This window comes from Cyclopterus lumpus, chromosome 14, assembly GCF_009769545.1.
Source record: "Cyclopterus lumpus isolate fCycLum1 chromosome 14, fCycLum1.pri, whole genome shotgun sequence".
Classification (NCBI taxonomy): domain Eukaryota; kingdom Metazoa; phylum Chordata; class Actinopteri; order Perciformes; family Cyclopteridae; genus Cyclopterus; species Cyclopterus lumpus.
In genome coordinates this window covers 10,758,090-10,774,879 of record NC_046979.1, presented here as the reverse complement: position 1 = coordinate 10,774,879, position 16,790 = coordinate 10,758,090, and the positions used below count along the sequence as shown (strand labels likewise).

The window sequence follows — 16,790 nt, the reverse complement described above, 5'->3', positions numbered from 1 at the left end:
GTGAGAATTTGGGAAAAGCTTTTAAACTTGCAGCCATTATTATCATCAAAAAGTAGGAATATGTTGTCCGCAAACTACTGAACTCAATTCCTCACCAGCAACAGTTAATTAAACATTTTGACCAGGAGTTATACAAAAATAACTAATCTGATTATTTCAACAAACATATCTTTAGGTTAGAGAATTAGAAGTACACTAAGTGGCTTGTAGCTTGTCCTTTTGCCAATATAATCATATATAAATATCTGGGTTTGTTTTTTGGATTCTCTGGATTGGGATGTCATTCATAAAAAGGTCAAACCTGTTGGTTGGATATCTATAGTCTTTATTCTGTTTAATTTGAGGACTGGCACTGTAGGATCATCAATACGCTTTTGTTTAATTTATCTTCAAACTAAGAAAAAAGCTGTAGATTAAAAATGTTTCACATTTCTTCCTGTTTTCTTCAAAGATGCAGAATCATGCTACCTCCTTGGGGTGTGATGCTACCGGCGCATGCGCGTTAGCCATCGGGCCATCACGTGACGCGGCGATGACAGCTCCGCCCCCGACTCGAGGCTTTCTAAAGGGTCACGTTGCGCTGCAGCAGTGAAACAGGAGACCGCTCCGCATCCTCAGCACCCAGCTCACCTTCTATCTCTTCGCCCAGAAACCAGCAGCAGGTAAGCATCAAACTCACATACACCCTTCGTGTGTTATTGATACATATATCGATTATAATGACGATTGGGATGTGATGCTGCTCTAACGTTGCAACGTAAAGCTGACTTTATCTTCTAGTCTTCTAGTCAGCCATGAATTTATTGCCACCGTCAGTATCGTCACCTGTGGATCAGACCTCCTCTTATATTCGACTGTAAGCAATGTCATCCTCCACTCTTAGAGGTAGTTTTATTTAAAGTTGCATATCTCGACGGCAGAGTGAAATACGCAACAGGAAGCGCACAAAACGATGACCTTCAAAGATGAGATTGGGCAGAAAAGCACTGTTGCGTCTGCCCTCTGTTTAAATAACCACTCCCTGTTATTGCATGTGCTTATTTAGTGTGCATAGTGGTTATTAATCCTGATGGCAGCGGTGTAGGTGCCTGTGAATGTGTATCTGTCCCTGAGCACGTAGACCTTCGTGAGGGGGAGGAGTTTCTGGCTTCACACGTCGATGCTTTGGCACAACCAGACTTCATCTTATATTAATAACACTCGCACATCTATATTTCTATTCAGTTCATCTTCATTGTTCACACAAACGTGAATATGTGCTGTGTTTCTTAGTATTGTATGATAAACTGTATATATATTTGGGTTTTGGACTGTTGCTCATCTTTTGATTTTTTTTCTTGTAAAATGGCCATACAAATATAAAGATATTCAGTTTACAATCAAAGAAGGCGAAGAAACATGTTAAATTATAATGACATTTTTGGTCAAAAGGGTCATACATTAAATCTGTAAAAACTATAGTTGCTTAGAAAAATTAAATGAAGGTTCATACATTAATTTAGATCTGTAAATCTCATAAGCACAACATAAGAACATAGATAACATATAATATAATGTAATGATTATATTTAGTTTACATATACAGAATTCTTTGAATAATTGTGTATTATGTTCTTAATAATTTGCCATGCAAACTGAAGATTTTAAAAGTAATTCATTTTACCAGTGTTTAGGGGGCATCTGTCACCAGTGTCAACCTCTCTCTGAACAATGCATGCAGCCTTGACGTCTAGCTCAGGTTGTTGAGCTGCATGGGAAACAGTGCTGCTGCTAGCTCTGCTGGATCAAGGCCTGAGGATAGAAACAGCCCAAACACAGGAGCGTGCATCATTGCAAAGGCCAGCACCCTTCTGGTAACAAAATGCAGCCCTCCAAGCAGGCTTTTTAAATTTTAACTAGAGCTGCCCGGTAGGATCCATTTCACGTCCTAAAAACTCATGCAGCTTGCAATGTAGAGAACGAACTAAGGTGGGTAAACCTCAAGATGGTGATAATAATAATACAGAAGAGGCAACAAGCAATATGTTCTATTTTCCATTCATACCGCCATGTCCCCTGCACATACTTATAATTATAACATTGATGTGTGCCCGTCCGTGCCTACAGCCAAATACTAGGAAAATGTAGTAGGCAAGCTTAACATCTATTGCAGTTTCATGCTTGCAGCAATGCTTAAAAAAACACCTGTTGCGGCATGATTGCTATAGATGTAGATTCTGGAATGAGTTTGTTGTTTACTTATGTGTGGTCTCTAACTGCATCCTGGCTTGGTAACTGGGCAGCATCAGTTTTATAAAGAAGGATTGATGGACTGTTGTAGAGTGATGTAACCATCCTGTTCTTTTTTTAGGGTGAACGCTTAATAAAGTAGATAGAAGAACCAGGTATGTGATGGCTCAGTTGAAAATGGGTTCCCCTTAAAATATATAATGGCGTCACAGTGTTGAATCTGATTGGTGTAAATGTGATTTCCCCTGTAATCTATAGTCTGTTCTGCAGTAAGATTGCTGACATGTTAGTGTGCATGTTAGCAGTCTAGAGTGGTTCTGCATGACGCCACAGAGGGGAGTTGGCTGTTGCATCTTGATGGCGCAGTGCAGAAATGGTGTTGGTGACCAAGGTGCAACAGGCTGGAATGAAACACACAGAGGGACACAATGGAGAGACACTAAAGACAGCTCAATATTAATCTTAGCTGTCTCCCCTTTTCTCAAACGTCATCCTATTAAGACTGCATTAAAAAAAAGAAGCTAAAGTTGTCAAACTGTGACGTCCTTCATCAGAAGGAAACCCCCTACTGTCTGGAAGATAAACCTCGTCACCAGTGGCAGCGTGACGGGTGCTACTTCAAATCATGTCAGAGGGATATTTTTTGCTGATGAGTGAGATGATTCTTCAAACAAGCGTCTCAGTGTTTGCGCCGCTGAAGTGCCCTTGAGCAAGTGGAAATATTTCATTTCTTCGCTTATCTTAAAAGAGATTAACACGTCATCAGAAATGAATTTGGAACGTTTTGAAACTTGTATTATATATCCTATTGATTTCCAGGATGTACTAGCTACAGCAGAGGCTTAATCAATAATAGATGACACATATTTAATCAATATATTATATATTTACTTGTATGAATATTTGTAAAAGTATATAATAATACGTTACTCCACACCCAGGAAATTGATTAGCAGAAGCATTTCATCTTGTTATCAAAGCAGTTATTACATTAAAGTTTAAACCTTTGCCTCACTTATTGAATATGTGGCAGTTGCTGTGAGGTGTCACAGTACTGCTGAACGTAATATTATGTGTCATGTAATAATTTAATGTGACGTAGGAGGCGTTTTAGGGGAGTGGCAGCTGCGCCACTAGAAAACACTAAATGCATCACGGTCACCCATCCAGCGGTGAATACGCCAATAGATGTTGGCAATAAATCAATATATCTTTACAGTTAGTATTCCGCCATTTTGTTAACAAAATGGCGGAACACTAACTGTGACCACACGTTGACCTGAGAGTTCCCCTGTGCAACATTCCCACAAGGCTTCTCAAAGCTGTCACCAGCTGAGAGTGGCTAAATGTGATGAAGGATAGCTTCAAGATTCAAAAGGTCTCAATCCAGTTTGTTTCTATTAAGTCAATGAAGCAATGACACCTCTCTTTGTAGACCACCTGAGGAAATTAGGTGTTGGGCAGGATACTTAAATAAACCATTCAATCAATGGCTTCTTCAACAAAGCTTACCAGTTTCATTAAAGGAATACAAACTCTCAATCTTCATGCGAGGGCCCACAGCCTGAGGCTCGAACTGGAGCTTTGTGTTGTTGTCAAGATATAAACTGTTGTTCTCTGAGAACTGAGACTGTCAACAAAATCTTATATTAACAGTGGATGTTTTAAATAGCTGTAATAGCTATTTTAATTCATAATAGCTGCCACAACAACATTGATTTGCCCACCAAATGACGGAATGTGTTCAGAAGTAGAAACGTGCATTGTCAAACTATACACAGTGTATACTGTAAATATTGTTAACAGTGTGTGTGTTAGCCAGTATATTGCCACCAAACATGTTCCAGGCTGATCATATATCAGAGGTAGGTCACACGCACACAGCAGGGCAGTGTCCTTCAAGGTCCTCTTTTCATGCCTTCCGGCAATATAAAAGATGTGTCTTTTAAATATATTTGTCTTTCAGCTTTCAGCTCCATATTACGAGAGGACGCTTTAGTTTGAAAGCGGATTTGGTAACTTTCCTTTGTGTGCGACTGAGCATTGCATAACATGTAGATTTCACGTTGCCTCGGAAATTATTTTGCAATGTTTCCTCTGCAGAAACCAACCACACTTGACCTAAAGTCATTGAAAATGTATTGTTGAAGCACGCAGGTGCTTCACAAAAGATAGCAGGTATTTGCTGAGCATGACTTTTGCCTGGCTGGCAGTGGAGCAGGGATGTACATAGACAAACACACTGAAGTCCCACACTTTATGACCTTGCCTTTGGGTTGGCCTTTATCAAGTGTAAATAGCCTTTCTTATTCACTGGAGAGGTCTACATGCACTTTATACTCCCAATTTAACTTTTCCACTGAGGGGACGTATTGTCCCCTACAGGCCTGGCCTCTAATTCATTTGCATGTAGAATTTGACTATTAGCTGTGAGCCGTGCCTGACAGTTGTGTTGCTGCACGCTGTTTTCTTGAAGAGTCCTGTGTGTGTGTGTGTGTGTGTGTGTGTGTGTGTGTGTGTGTGTGTGTGTGTGTGTGTGTGTGTGTGTGTGTGTGTGTGTGTGTGTGTGTGTGTGTGTGTGTGTGTGTGTGTGTGTGTGTGTGTGTGTGTGTGTGTGTGTGTGTGTGTGTGTGTGTGTGTGTGTGTGTGTGTGTGTGTGTGTGTGTGTGTGTGTGTGTGTGTGTGTGTGTGTGTGTGTGTGTGTGTGTGTGTGTGTGTGTGTGTGTGTGTGTGTGTGTGTGTGTGTGTGTGTGTGCGCTCTAAAGGTTGTTATCTCACCGCTTTAAGCTGAGGATTAACACAGAGGAGATAGGCAATGTCAGACAGTGTCTTACGAAGACCAACCAGCCTCACTTTGACATCCAGTGGTCAGTTTATTGTTGAGCTACACTTAACTCTCCTCGTAGTTAGAAGATACAATTGATTTGCTTCATATTGTAAAATCCAGTGATTTTTCTCTCTGCTGTGATAAAATACAATTGATCCTAAAATGATATTAGTCACTGAGGTAGTAGCTCCCACCCATGAAACAGATAAATCTATAGCTGATCCAATATTACGCCACAAACCGGAGTACTTGAAATGTTGAACAAAGCTATAACCAGTTACATTGTTTGCTGGGAGTTCCTTGGCAACTGGTGCAGTTGACTAGAAAGAAGTCACAACATGTTCCCTGGTAGAGCCTGCGTTAGTGGGAGTAATGCATTTCAGTAATGTGGGAAAATGGGAATTTACGAACTGCACGCACGCTCATCTTGCATGTGTCCAGTAGCCTGCCTCTGTGAGCACAGCATGAAACTAGATTAAAGGCCAGCATTAATCAAAGCAAAGGCCTAAAAGGCAGGTATACGTGCAATGCACAAAGAAAGATAAAACGACATTAGGGGGAAACAGTGTTGCTGAGGAGAGAGAAATGAGCCGTGCAGCATACAGTTCTGCAGCTTCAATGAGGACTGTCAGCAGAATATATAGGAGCCCTGTTGCATAATCACTCCCTCTCTGTCTTCTGTGCTTCCAATGGAGTGAGGAGGGGGAGGGGGAGAGGAAGTTATGTAACTGCTTATTTACGACCGAGTGCAGATGGGAATTGGGAACAAATTAATCTGGTTTGAAGTGCTTGTGTGCATGTTAGCAAACTGTGATAGTGCTGCTGCTACCAATATGGCCAGACAACATATCATAGAGAATTCTTTGTCACATTGAATCCCAGATGGTATGAATCTCAGTTTATTTCTATTCATATATATTTCAATTCAGGACCTCACATCGGATCAGGAAAAACTCCCCCCAAAAAATAGAAAAAACCCTTTCACAGGGAAAAAAGGGAAGAAACCTTCAGGAGAGCAACAGAGGACAATCCCTCTCCCCGGATGGACAGAAGCAATACATGTCATGTGCACAGAATGAACAGCGCTACAGAGTTACAACACATTTAATTAATATGACAGAAATGTATGATTAATTAGTAGTAGGCATGGACCACGATCCAGATCTCCACAATCCATGAAGCAGAAAGAGGTAGAGAAAAGGGGAGGGGGCATCAGCAGGGCCATGGCAGGACCCAGAACCAGCTTCAGACACAGCCAGGTAATAGAGTTAGGGGCGACTATGGTTAGCTGGTCCGTCCTTCAATCAGGGGATTGGCGGTTCAATCCCCACCCTAGTCGATGTGTCCTTGAGCAAGACACTTAACCCTGAATTGCTTCCTGTAGCTGTTCTACGGTGTATGAATGTAACATGGTTGTAAGTTGCTTTGGATAAACGTGTCAGCTAACTTAAATGTAAATGGAGAGATGTAAATTCATCCATAAGGAGAGAGCGAAAAGGAGATGGGCCGTTTTAAGATACACTGAGTTCCTATCAGCAGCAGCCTATAGCTGGACCTGATTCAGCCCTAACTATAAGTGGAAAGTCTTTAGTCTACTCTTAAATGTGGTGACTGTGTCTGCCTCTATATATCTCGTAGTTTTGTCCCTTTCACCCATCCGCATGCCCTTATCGAGAAGAGCTTAGTGCTGCAGCGAGATAGCATGTGCACCGAGGTAGACAATAGAGGGACAAAAACATGAGGCCCGCGCTGGGCAGGCTTCCTGGTCAAAACATCGTGAAAGAATGTGACCCCTTCATGGCTTCTCTCTCTGTTTCAGCCACCATGACTCACCAATATCCCGCACTGACTCCTGAGCAGAAGAAGGAGCTGCAGGACATCGCAGAGAGGATAGTCGCTCCAGGAAAAGGCATCCTGGCAGCTGATGAATCCACCGGTACGTGTGTGTGGTTGCAAAATAACAACATCACTCAGGTCTTTCTTGTGAAGTTCGTCATGCAGGAGAAACAATAGAATGTGTAGATAGATACAAGTGTCACAAAAATCACCCGTCCAGATCTTCTACTGCTCAAGTCCATTTTAATTTTAATGATGGCTGAATGCCCATGTGTGTGCGTGTGTTGCTTACAGGCAGCATGGGGAAGCGTTTGAACCCCATCGGGGTGGAGAACACAGAGGAGAACAGGCGTCGCTACCGCCAGCTGCTCTTCACAGCCGACCAGCGCATCGACAACTGTATCGGAGGCGTCATCTTCTTCCATGAAACCCTCTACCAGAACACAGACGATGGCACTAACTTTTCCCAGCTCATCCGGGATCGGGACATGGTTGTTGGCATCAAGGTATCCAATACTCGATGTTGCGGTCGATAATTTGAGTCATAGTTAGACCCCTTAAATTGGGAAATAGCGGGTTTCATTTCTCCTAAAACAGAATAACTTGAGTCTTGGAAGCTCAGCCTTATTTGTTGGCTAATTGCTTTCCCACAGCCACGGTGCTGATTTTTATACTACAGCCAGTATTTCAGTTTAGCAGTCAGAAATATCATTGTTTGTATGGCTGGTAAAACTAGAAAGACTCCAATGTGTATATGAAAACAGAAAACACAGACTCCTCGTCAGCCTGTTTAGACACACACAAACACACTCGCGGATCAGACTGCGAGGACCAACTGGGTGAAAGAGCGTTCAGGGTCTACGGTCAGGAAAGTCACTTGGGGATTTAAAAATTCATACAATATCACATGCACAATATTATTTCCAACTGTCTGCTTCCCTCTGAACAGGTGGACAAAGGTGTTGTTCCCCTCGCTGGAACAAATGGAGAGACCACCACTCAGGGTACGTGACATAAATAACAAACAAAGTTTACAAAAGGCCTGCTGTGTTTCTGATGTATGGTTCTGTGTATGTGTTGGAGGGCAGGTTTGGACGGGCTGTCTGAGCGCTGTGCGCAGTACAAGAAGGACGGTGCAGACTTTGCCAAGTGGCGCTCCGTGCTAAAGATCAGCGACACCACGCCTTCTGAGCTGGCCATCTTAGAGAACGCTAATGTTCTGGCACGATATGCCAGCATCTGCCAGCAGGTTGGTGTGAGATTACTGAGGGGTTTTTTTTGTATTCATTTGGGATTAAATGTGGGGACTTGAGGACACTACTGAACACTGTAACACAATCTTAGATTTGATCTTTATATAATATGAGAGTTTTCTTTGAACATACACTTTATAATGTCTCCTAGAATGGTATTGTTCCTATTGTGGAGCCTGAGATCCTTCCTGATGGAGACCACGACCTGAAGCGTTGCCAGTATGTCAGTGAGAAGGTGAATATACTGAAGACGATACGTGTGTGTGTGTGTGTGTGTGTGTGACACAAACCAGTGTAAACGTTCTGTAAAGTTTCTATCCAACATACCCGTGTCTCTCTCCTGCTGCTAGGTCCTAGCTGCAGTGTACAAGGCTCTGTCAGACCACCATGTGTACCTAGAAGGGACTCTGCTGAAACCCAACATGGTCACAGCTGGACACTCCTGCCCCACCAAGTACAGTGGAGAGGAAATCGCCATGGCTACCGTCACCGCCCTGCGCCGCACCGTGCCTCCCGCTGTCACAGGTCAGAGAAGGATAGATATAAAAAACAAAAGTTAGTGGGGTGGGATCTGTACGGTGTGTAAGTGATGTGATCATGTATGTCTTAGATTATTTTCAGATATATTTTCCTAGAAATTATTCTGTGATTTGATAGATTTTAAGTGAAATAGAGATACATTTCTGAGACTATTTCTATTATAATCCTATTATACTTTGTGTTTAGTTAGCTGCGTTCAAAAGCAGTTTTAATTAAAGTAAATATTTATTTATTATTAATTTATTGCTGGGAATTGTTCTGTATTAATTTGATTGTCTGCTTGCATGTAGAACTGACCTGCTGGGCTATGACTATAGGGTATGTTAGCTTAGCATATAATTGGAATTAATTAATTGGATGCACACCAGTCGAATGCTGCCTCCATTTTATATATAATTAGTGCCAAATTACAATACAGTATTTTCTGGAAAATTACATAAGAAATTATTAGAGCATTATGTGGGATTTACGGACCCATAAAAGAAAGCATTACCACATCATTTGTTGCAAGATAATGCATTGATAAGATTCATAATTTGTCCCACCCTCCGATATTTGGAAGGCCAGATCATTTACATTTACAGAGTCTAAAGGCTTCAATGTTGTGCGAAATCCAAATGTCTGTATTTGCTTGTTTTTTCTCAGGAGTGACATTCTTGTCAGGTGGCCAGTCTGAAGAAGAGGCCAGCGTGAACCTTAACGCCATTAACAACTGTCCACTCGCCAAGCCCTGGGCCCTGACCTTCTCCTACGGCCGCGCCCTGCAGGCCTCCGCCCTGAACGCATGGAGAGGAGAGCTGAGCAACGAGAAGGCCGCCACCGAGGAGTTCATCAAACGTGCAGAGGTCGGGCAAAACTGTGAACCGTAAGAATGTTACTGAAACTTCCTTTGTGGAATGATGTTAATAGACCTTTTTCGTCTCTTCTTCAGGCAAACAGTCTGGCTGCGCTCGGCAAGTATGAGTCTTCTGGAAGTGGTACCGCCGCGGGACAATCCCTCTACGTGGCAAATCACACCTATTAAACATCTGCCACATTCAACTGTGGTCTAGTTATAGTGTTATATCTGCTCTGCTATTCCCCCTCACTCCTCCATCAGTCACAGGTCTGCGCTGTCTACTGTACTTTAGAGTTGTCAGAGTTAATACAAATTACATAATTAGAAGTGTATTAAAAAACATAATGTAGAACTACCATACTAAAGGGAACAGGCTTTATATATATATATATATATATATATATATATATATATATATATATATATATATTTATAACCAAACAAAACTACTTTGAGACAATTTATGACTGATGTGGAAAACTATTTCATGTCATGTCAGAGATAGGAAGTCATAGGCTGTGAAATTTGAACAGTAGAGCACGATAATCAGGATTCAATTCATGCCTCTTAACTCTTAACTGCTCCTGTCTTGCTTTCTCCCCCACATGATGAATCTTGAACCACTCCCAAGCAGGGAGGTGTGTGTGTGTCGGTGTTTCGCTTCTGTAAAAACACAGTATTGGCTCGTCCTTAAAGCGCTCTACTAACATCCAGTGGGACCAACTGATTATTAGTGGCATCGGCATAACAATTAAGGGACAAGAGAACAAGGCAAACAGTGTGAAGACATTGACCATTCAGAGGGAGTTGTTGATCTTTTGAGCGACTGTCCAAAGTTGCGGAGTTGGTTGTACTTTCAGAAAGCCGTAGCTCCAGCAGCGGTCTGCAGACCCTCACCAGGATTCATCTTAATCTAATCTTTCTGTTCACACGCCTCTAATCACCACTAATCTGAAAACATCTTGTGTGTCTATTCTCAGTATAACATTACCTCTAAATTACATAAAGTAATGATGTTCTCAGTTGTGTGAAGGTGTCAATATTATGTGATGCTTGGGTGTATCCCCCCCTCCGCCCTGATTCCCTCCAGCCCGCCCCGACGGGAGATGAGATGGTTTCTATTGACATAATGTGGACCAATTCGTGGGGTTAGCAGCGGGGGAAATCAGTCACTGCTGTGCTGGAATACTGTGATGTGTGTGATGTTAATATTGTTCTTCAATCACTTTGTGTGTCAAATAGTGGAGAAAAATAAACTTGAGAACTAAAAAAAACTAGCCAAAATGTCTTTGTGTTACATTATTGACTTTTTATGATGTTTATCCCACAATGTTATCTTTGGATGCAATTGTATTCTGTATGCTTGACACTTGTCACAACAGTGATGCAATAGCCTTCTTGTATTACATTATATGGTGTTTATGTCATGTTCATCCAGCCTATTTACCTCCAGTTAGGTAATCACAGTGGTGGGAGAAGTAATAAGATTACATAAGTAAAAGCAATAACTTGCTTTTACTATTGTTGATGTTTTCCTGGTACATTATTGTATGGTGCATGTTACTGCTGTAGAAGTTTATGGTTGTGCTAATTTCAACTACTTTATACACGTATGTGTAGTTTAATCAAAAGGAATACATCATATTCTATATGAACATAATATGTGTGTAGCCTAGCTGCCCTGTGCAAAACACGCTTCTCTAGAAAGTCAACTTTTCATGAGCTCAAGAAAACAAAAAGCTAATCTCCTCAACTCTTCAAGAAAGACGTAATCCTGAACTCAAGACAGCTAAATCTTCCATTTGTGGCTTAAAGGTTATACCAGAAAGTCAGCAGAACAATCCTGAGATCAATGGGCAAAGTGAAGAATTGTCATCAGTGCCTGCAATGCCCTTGACTCAAAATTGTCATCAGAACAGCTTTGGTTGTAGCTTCCAGGTGTGAATGTGCACTTGCTATCCATCAGTGCACTCTGAAAAAGTGCAGCCTTGCTTTTCACACAACCTTTCTGAATAGAAAATGCTTAGTGAAACAAATGTTTCGGACGGGATAATGAAGATATTGCTCAATAAAATGCAGACAAGTATAACATCGTCATCATCATCATCATTAGTAAGCCTCAAAATGTATGTAGACTTGACAATAAATAAGTAAGTGAAGTGACATAAAGTTTCTTTTTTTCTGGTCAGATTTGTATTCATGGACAAAACCACATGGGGCGCTGGTTACCAATGTTTCACATTGTGTTTGTGCGTTTAAAATGTCCACCGGGTGGGCTGACGGTTACTTACTGCCCTTTCGCCTTCTCTTTGTGTGGGACAAACAAAGATGTTGTTTATTACAATATTAATAAATGAAATTAAATTGTGGCTATGTCCTGGACTGTTTATAAGAAGGCCATGTATCTGGATCACGACTCAATGCTGTTATACCACACCGTATATAAGAAGGTACGAAAGGTACCACACGAACCGCCCGCTCAGTTCTTATATTCGGTCACATGACGTTTGACTGGATGCATCCATATAACAAACGCACCCATTCAGTTCAGCGACAGAAATGGCTACCACGGAAGTGGGTGAGTAGCTTCATAACTGAATGATGTTTTCGTTATTTCCTTCCTTCACAAAGGCAGCATTTAAACCAGTTTACAGCAGTTTGTCAGAGCGATTTTCACACGTGCAACAGTCTAAGTGACTCAAGCACGAGGCTGCTTTCTCCACGTGCAGACCCTCTGAAGCTAGTTAACATGTAGCTCGCCGTTGTTGCAGCAATGATGCCCTCCCTAAGCTATTACTATGTGTTGGCACGTTATGTCTAATATTCCTAATTTATGTTTTATTTCCCAATCAACAACACCATTGTAGGTTATGAATTCTCAATGTTGTATTTTTCTAGTGCTAAAACCAAAACAGGTCATCCAGCCATTTAACGTATAACTACATCTTTTCGTCTTAATACTTGAAGAAAGTCTTTAGTAGGTCTTCAATCTCTATGTAAGTCAGTCATTTATGGAATAATTACATATGTAGACATATTGTTAAATCAGTGGCCAACCCTGCAATCCAAAGTATATGTACTTTGAGATATCATAATATAAATACATTTTAAAAAACCGTATTGGCATAAAACAGTCCTATGCATTGATTTGCTAATTTCGTCACAGTGGTTCTACTATGACAAACTCTCTGACAGTTGACAAACACGCCTGTATGTCCAGTGATGCCTTGAGGCTCATCTGCCTGTCTTGCGGTCTCTGTCTGTCTCTCAGAGCGCAGACGAGGCCAGCTGGCTGCTCTGTCCATAGCAGCAGTGGTCATCATCGTGGGAGTCCCTCTGTGGTGGCGAACAACTGAAACGTACCGCGCCTGGTTGCCTGTCAGTCAGATAAATGAGTTGTCTAATCTGCAGGTTTGTTCATGCTTTCTGCTTTTCATTACACATTGCTACCTATTTCATCCTCCATGTGTAATATATGTGTACCTTTTTTGAAGAAGAAAAAAAATGCTCCTCTTTGTTTATATATTTCTGTAGCTACAGTTGAGTGCTGAGGTGGAGGTTGTGTTTGCACGTGGAACGGTGACACCAGAACAGCAGAAGAAGGTCCCACTGACACAGATACAGGATGAGGAACACACCGTAGATGGTGATTTATTTATTAATGCAGTTTGTCTTGTGGTTACAAAAATACGAAGACTGCAAGGTAATATATGCCTCAAATGTGTATTTTCCAGAGGACACAGCTTTGAGGTACAGGTATGAGACAAAGTACCGCACAGCTACAATCATGGAGGAGGATGCCCTGAACCAGCCCACTGCTGCAGGTGAGATGTTGTCTGCCTGTCAAATCGAGCTTTCAGCTCTTTTGTTAACTCTGTGTGAGTTCACAGGTCATTCATTTCTCTCCTTCTCTCTTGTTCTTCTTTTATAGAGGCAGATCTATCTCTGCACACACTCAGTGAGAGTCCGTGTGGCTCTTTGGTTGTGTATGTGATCCCAGAGTCATCTTCACTGCTGCCTGAGGTGAAAACTATGTATTTAAAATGTTCTTCTAAACAGTATTGTTTGGCTACGGTTGGTCCTTTCATATTCTGTATTTCATTAGTTTGTATTTGTTCACATGTTAAAAGAGCTAATGAAAGTCTGTGTGTAGTTTTATTTCATGATGATCTTTTCTGAGCTCATGTATCTCTGTGGAATTTAGTAGCCTTTTCTCTATAATCTATCCAATATATCCTGTCATTACATCTTAGAGACTAACTTCTAACTGTCTAAATACAGTACTATCTGCACAGCTTTTAAACAGAAGTAGGAGTCCGTTATGAGACTCTGGATAAGTAGTAGATAATATACCGATCTGTACCTTCATGCCTTTTAGGATATGGACGTGTATGTCGGACAGCGTCGAACAGCCCTGCTGCGTATCGGTGCCCAGATGAGAGTGGGCAAGACACTAGATCAATTACTGGCTCATCTGGAGCCTCGGATCAAGCAGGTGTTGCAGGTGATGTCTTTTAGCCACACCGACATCAGTGCAGCCCTCAGCGACAGAGTCCGTCTCAGCCCTGGCAACAAAGAGAGCATCGCTGACAGTATGAGAACCTTTAAGTCCAGCCCAGGTGGGTTATTGTTTCAACACAGGCATAGAGGGGACACATTTTGTTTATGTTCTAGTCAGTATACTTTAACTATGTTTATTCTTGCCCACTCTTCAGGTTATGAGATAACATTCAGTCTGCTGAACCCTGACCCAAAGTCACACCGGCTACACTGGGACATAGAGGGTGCTGTGCAGACCTACATCCAACCTTTGCTTACAAAACTGGCGTCTGTGGCCAACTTTAGCATTGACTCTCAGGTAATGTGTGTTTGGAAATGTGTCAATGTGCACAATTACAAATTACAGGATGCTCAGCCATTGTATGTTAAACACATTCTACTTGCAGACCTTATACTATGCCATGCTCGGTGTCAACCCGCGCTTTGACAGCAGCCTCAGTGCCTACACACTCCACTCTGACAGCCTTGCACATGTGATCAACCCTGTGGAGGCTAGACTGGGTAAAAGAAAACACACACACTGAATGTGTTTCAAATGTGGTGGAGTTTGTTCTGATGTATATGTATGTGTATATATATATATATATATATATATATATATATATATATATATATATATATATATATATATATATATATATATATATATATATATATATATATATATATGTGTGTGTGTGTAATTGTCTTTTTGCATTTGATTTTAAGGCTCAAACGCTGCATCTTCCAACCCGGTGTTGAATTTTCTTCTCTACGTCCCGGATGCTCACCATTCACCCCTTTACATTCACGACCGCAAGAAACAGGAAGTGCCCTCTAATGCGTTTCACTCTCCACGTTGGGGTGGAATTATGGTAAAATAATCTTACGGCATCACTGGGGGAATCAATGGTCTACTATGACTGGTTATGGCTTATTTTAAGTGAATATATAATATATTACTAATAATTTGTTCGCTATGTAGTGATTTCCCACTTTTCATTTGCTGTTTTGGGTACTAAACAACCAAATAATGTCTTATTCATGTTTTTATAGGTCTATAACGTGAATGGTTTCTATGGACCAGAGGCTGTATTCCCTGTTGATGTCAACATCAACATGGCCAAAGTCATGGGAGTCTTTCTTGCACAGCTTCGGTAAGTGGACACCTACAATAGGACTGGTGTTGCTTTTCATGTAAAGACAAGGTAACTTTCCTCTACAATGTCCTGTCAGACTGTTGCTGGGTGTCCAGTCTTCTACTGCTCCCTCTGGCTTCCTGGTGGCACCATGCGGCAGTAACGGGCTAGCTGATTGGGAGCTGGACCGTCTCATGTGGAGTCGGAGTGTGGAAAATGTTGCAACAGCAACCACAACCATCACATCACTGGCACAGCTGTTGGAACAAATAGGCAACATTGTTATCAATGACAACATTGCTGAACAGGTAAGATGCACACGCTTGCATTAATCAGTAAGTGTTTATAAGTTGCCTTTTTGTGAGCAAATATGTGTAGGTGTACATATCCCATTTGGCCTTATTCTGGGGCATCTCATCAGTAATGAAACGCCATCCACATCTTGATTTGTTGAGTGATTAAAACAGGTTTGGTGTTGTGCTCATCGATTGCCCTCCCTCTCAAGTTAGAGTAACTATTGTCCAGTCAGAGCTTAGGAGGTTTACGGATTTGACAAACGCTACTATTTAATGAGGAAAAAAACACAACAAAAAGTTATTACCCCTCAACATAAAAGCTGTTCATACAAATACAATGTCTGGCTGAACAAATGAATGAACAAATTACAGGGCTTAATTTGGTATTTAGACTAAAAGAAGTTGCCTATTGTAGTAATCTGTTTCATATATTTTGCATTAGTTGTATCCAACCTGTGATTGTTGCTGCTGTTCCTCAGGTGTCTAGTGCTGTCACGTCTCTTCAGCTGGCTGTGGCTGAGTTGGAGACCGGGAACCTCCGCTTTGCTCTGCAGTACAGTAAAGAGGCTATCCTGGCATCAGAAAGGGCATTCTTTGACCCTTCCCTCCTCCATCTCCTCTACTTCCCTGATGACCAGAAGTTTGCCATCTACATACCACTCTTTCTGCCAATGTGCGTGCCTATTCTTCTGTCACTGCTTAAAATAGTGTCTGACGCTCGCCAGAAACGCAGAGAGAAGCAAGCCAAAAAGGACTGAGATGCATGAAGGGAAGACATGATGAACAGGTGGTCTGAACAAAACACACGTTATGAACTGTTTGGTCAGTGGCCTTGATATTTAGGTGCAAAGGTATGCATGAAAAAAGACTAATTTGCAGCATTGGGGTGTGTAAAGTACAAAACCGTCATGTATGATTTTAATTGTTTTACGTGAGGAATTATGTTTACTAAAATATATTAATGAATGGCTGCCAAGGCTGTGTGACACTGTATACTGGAAAGCTGTTGTAAATGTGCACACGTTTTATATTTGAATTCCACTTTCTATTCTAAGTTATTGACAAATAAAAACTTAAGTTCTAACTCTTTTTTTTTCTGTCTGGTTAGCAAGAAAATAAGAATACCACATGGTATATCTTTAGATTTGGCAGGCATTGCTAAAGCAATTTACAGTGATGTCATCTATTAAAATGTAACATTAACACAGGGTCCACTTGCTAGTTCTTTTTGTAGAGGGTTCAGTTGCATCTCTTTGTCTTCATCAACTGAGTTGTTTGTAATTCAGTGTTTCT

General features: G+C 41.3%; 2 protein-coding genes across 2 annotated transcripts; both read left to right on the top strand.

The window, feature by feature from the left end:
• Positions 1 to 528: 528 nt before the first annotated feature.
• Positions 529 to 10,800, top strand: aldocb (aldolase C, fructose-bisphosphate, b). Its single transcript, XM_034550516.1, has 9 exons — positions 529 to 662; positions 6,876 to 6,992; positions 7,187 to 7,398; positions 7,842 to 7,896; positions 7,981 to 8,141; positions 8,297 to 8,380; positions 8,496 to 8,670; positions 9,331 to 9,530; positions 9,617 to 10,800. The coding sequence occupies exons 2-9, from the start codon at positions 6,881 to 6,883 to the stop codon at positions 9,707 to 9,709; spliced, it is 1,092 nt and encodes a 363-aa protein (XP_034406407.1). The 5' UTR covers positions 529 to 662; positions 6,876 to 6,880; the 3' UTR covers positions 9,710 to 10,800.
• Positions 10,801 to 12,008: 1,208 nt separating this feature from the next.
• Positions 12,009 to 16,581, top strand: pigs (phosphatidylinositol glycan anchor biosynthesis, class S). The gene is given in 13 exon segments (XM_034550515.1): positions 12,009 to 12,057; positions 12,060 to 12,101; positions 12,795 to 12,934; positions 13,058 to 13,169; positions 13,258 to 13,347; positions 13,455 to 13,546; positions 13,902 to 14,142; positions 14,239 to 14,381; positions 14,470 to 14,584; positions 14,792 to 14,937; positions 15,119 to 15,219; positions 15,299 to 15,509; positions 15,977 to 16,581. Coding segments are annotated over 13 exon segments (1,746 nt in total). The 5' UTR covers positions 12,009 to 12,023; the 3' UTR covers positions 16,256 to 16,581.
• The last annotated feature ends 209 nt before the right edge of the window (positions 16,582 to 16,790 follow it).

What these genes read in the sequence shown, in the direction of transcription:
- aldocb (XM_034550516.1), top strand. Translation starts at nt 6,881, where the DNA reads ATGACTCACCAATATCCCGCACTGACTCCTGAGCAGAAGAAGGAGCTG. An exon ending in TGGAGAGACCACCACTCAGG is followed by an intron (nt 7,897 to 7,980) that starts GTACGTGACATA and finishes GTTGGAGGGCAG; the next exon opens with GTTTGGACGGGCTGTCTGAG. An exon ending in CGTGCCTCCCGCTGTCACAG is followed by an intron (nt 8,671 to 9,330) that starts GTCAGAGAAGGA and finishes GTTTTTTCTCAG; the next exon opens with GAGTGACATTCTTGTCAGGT.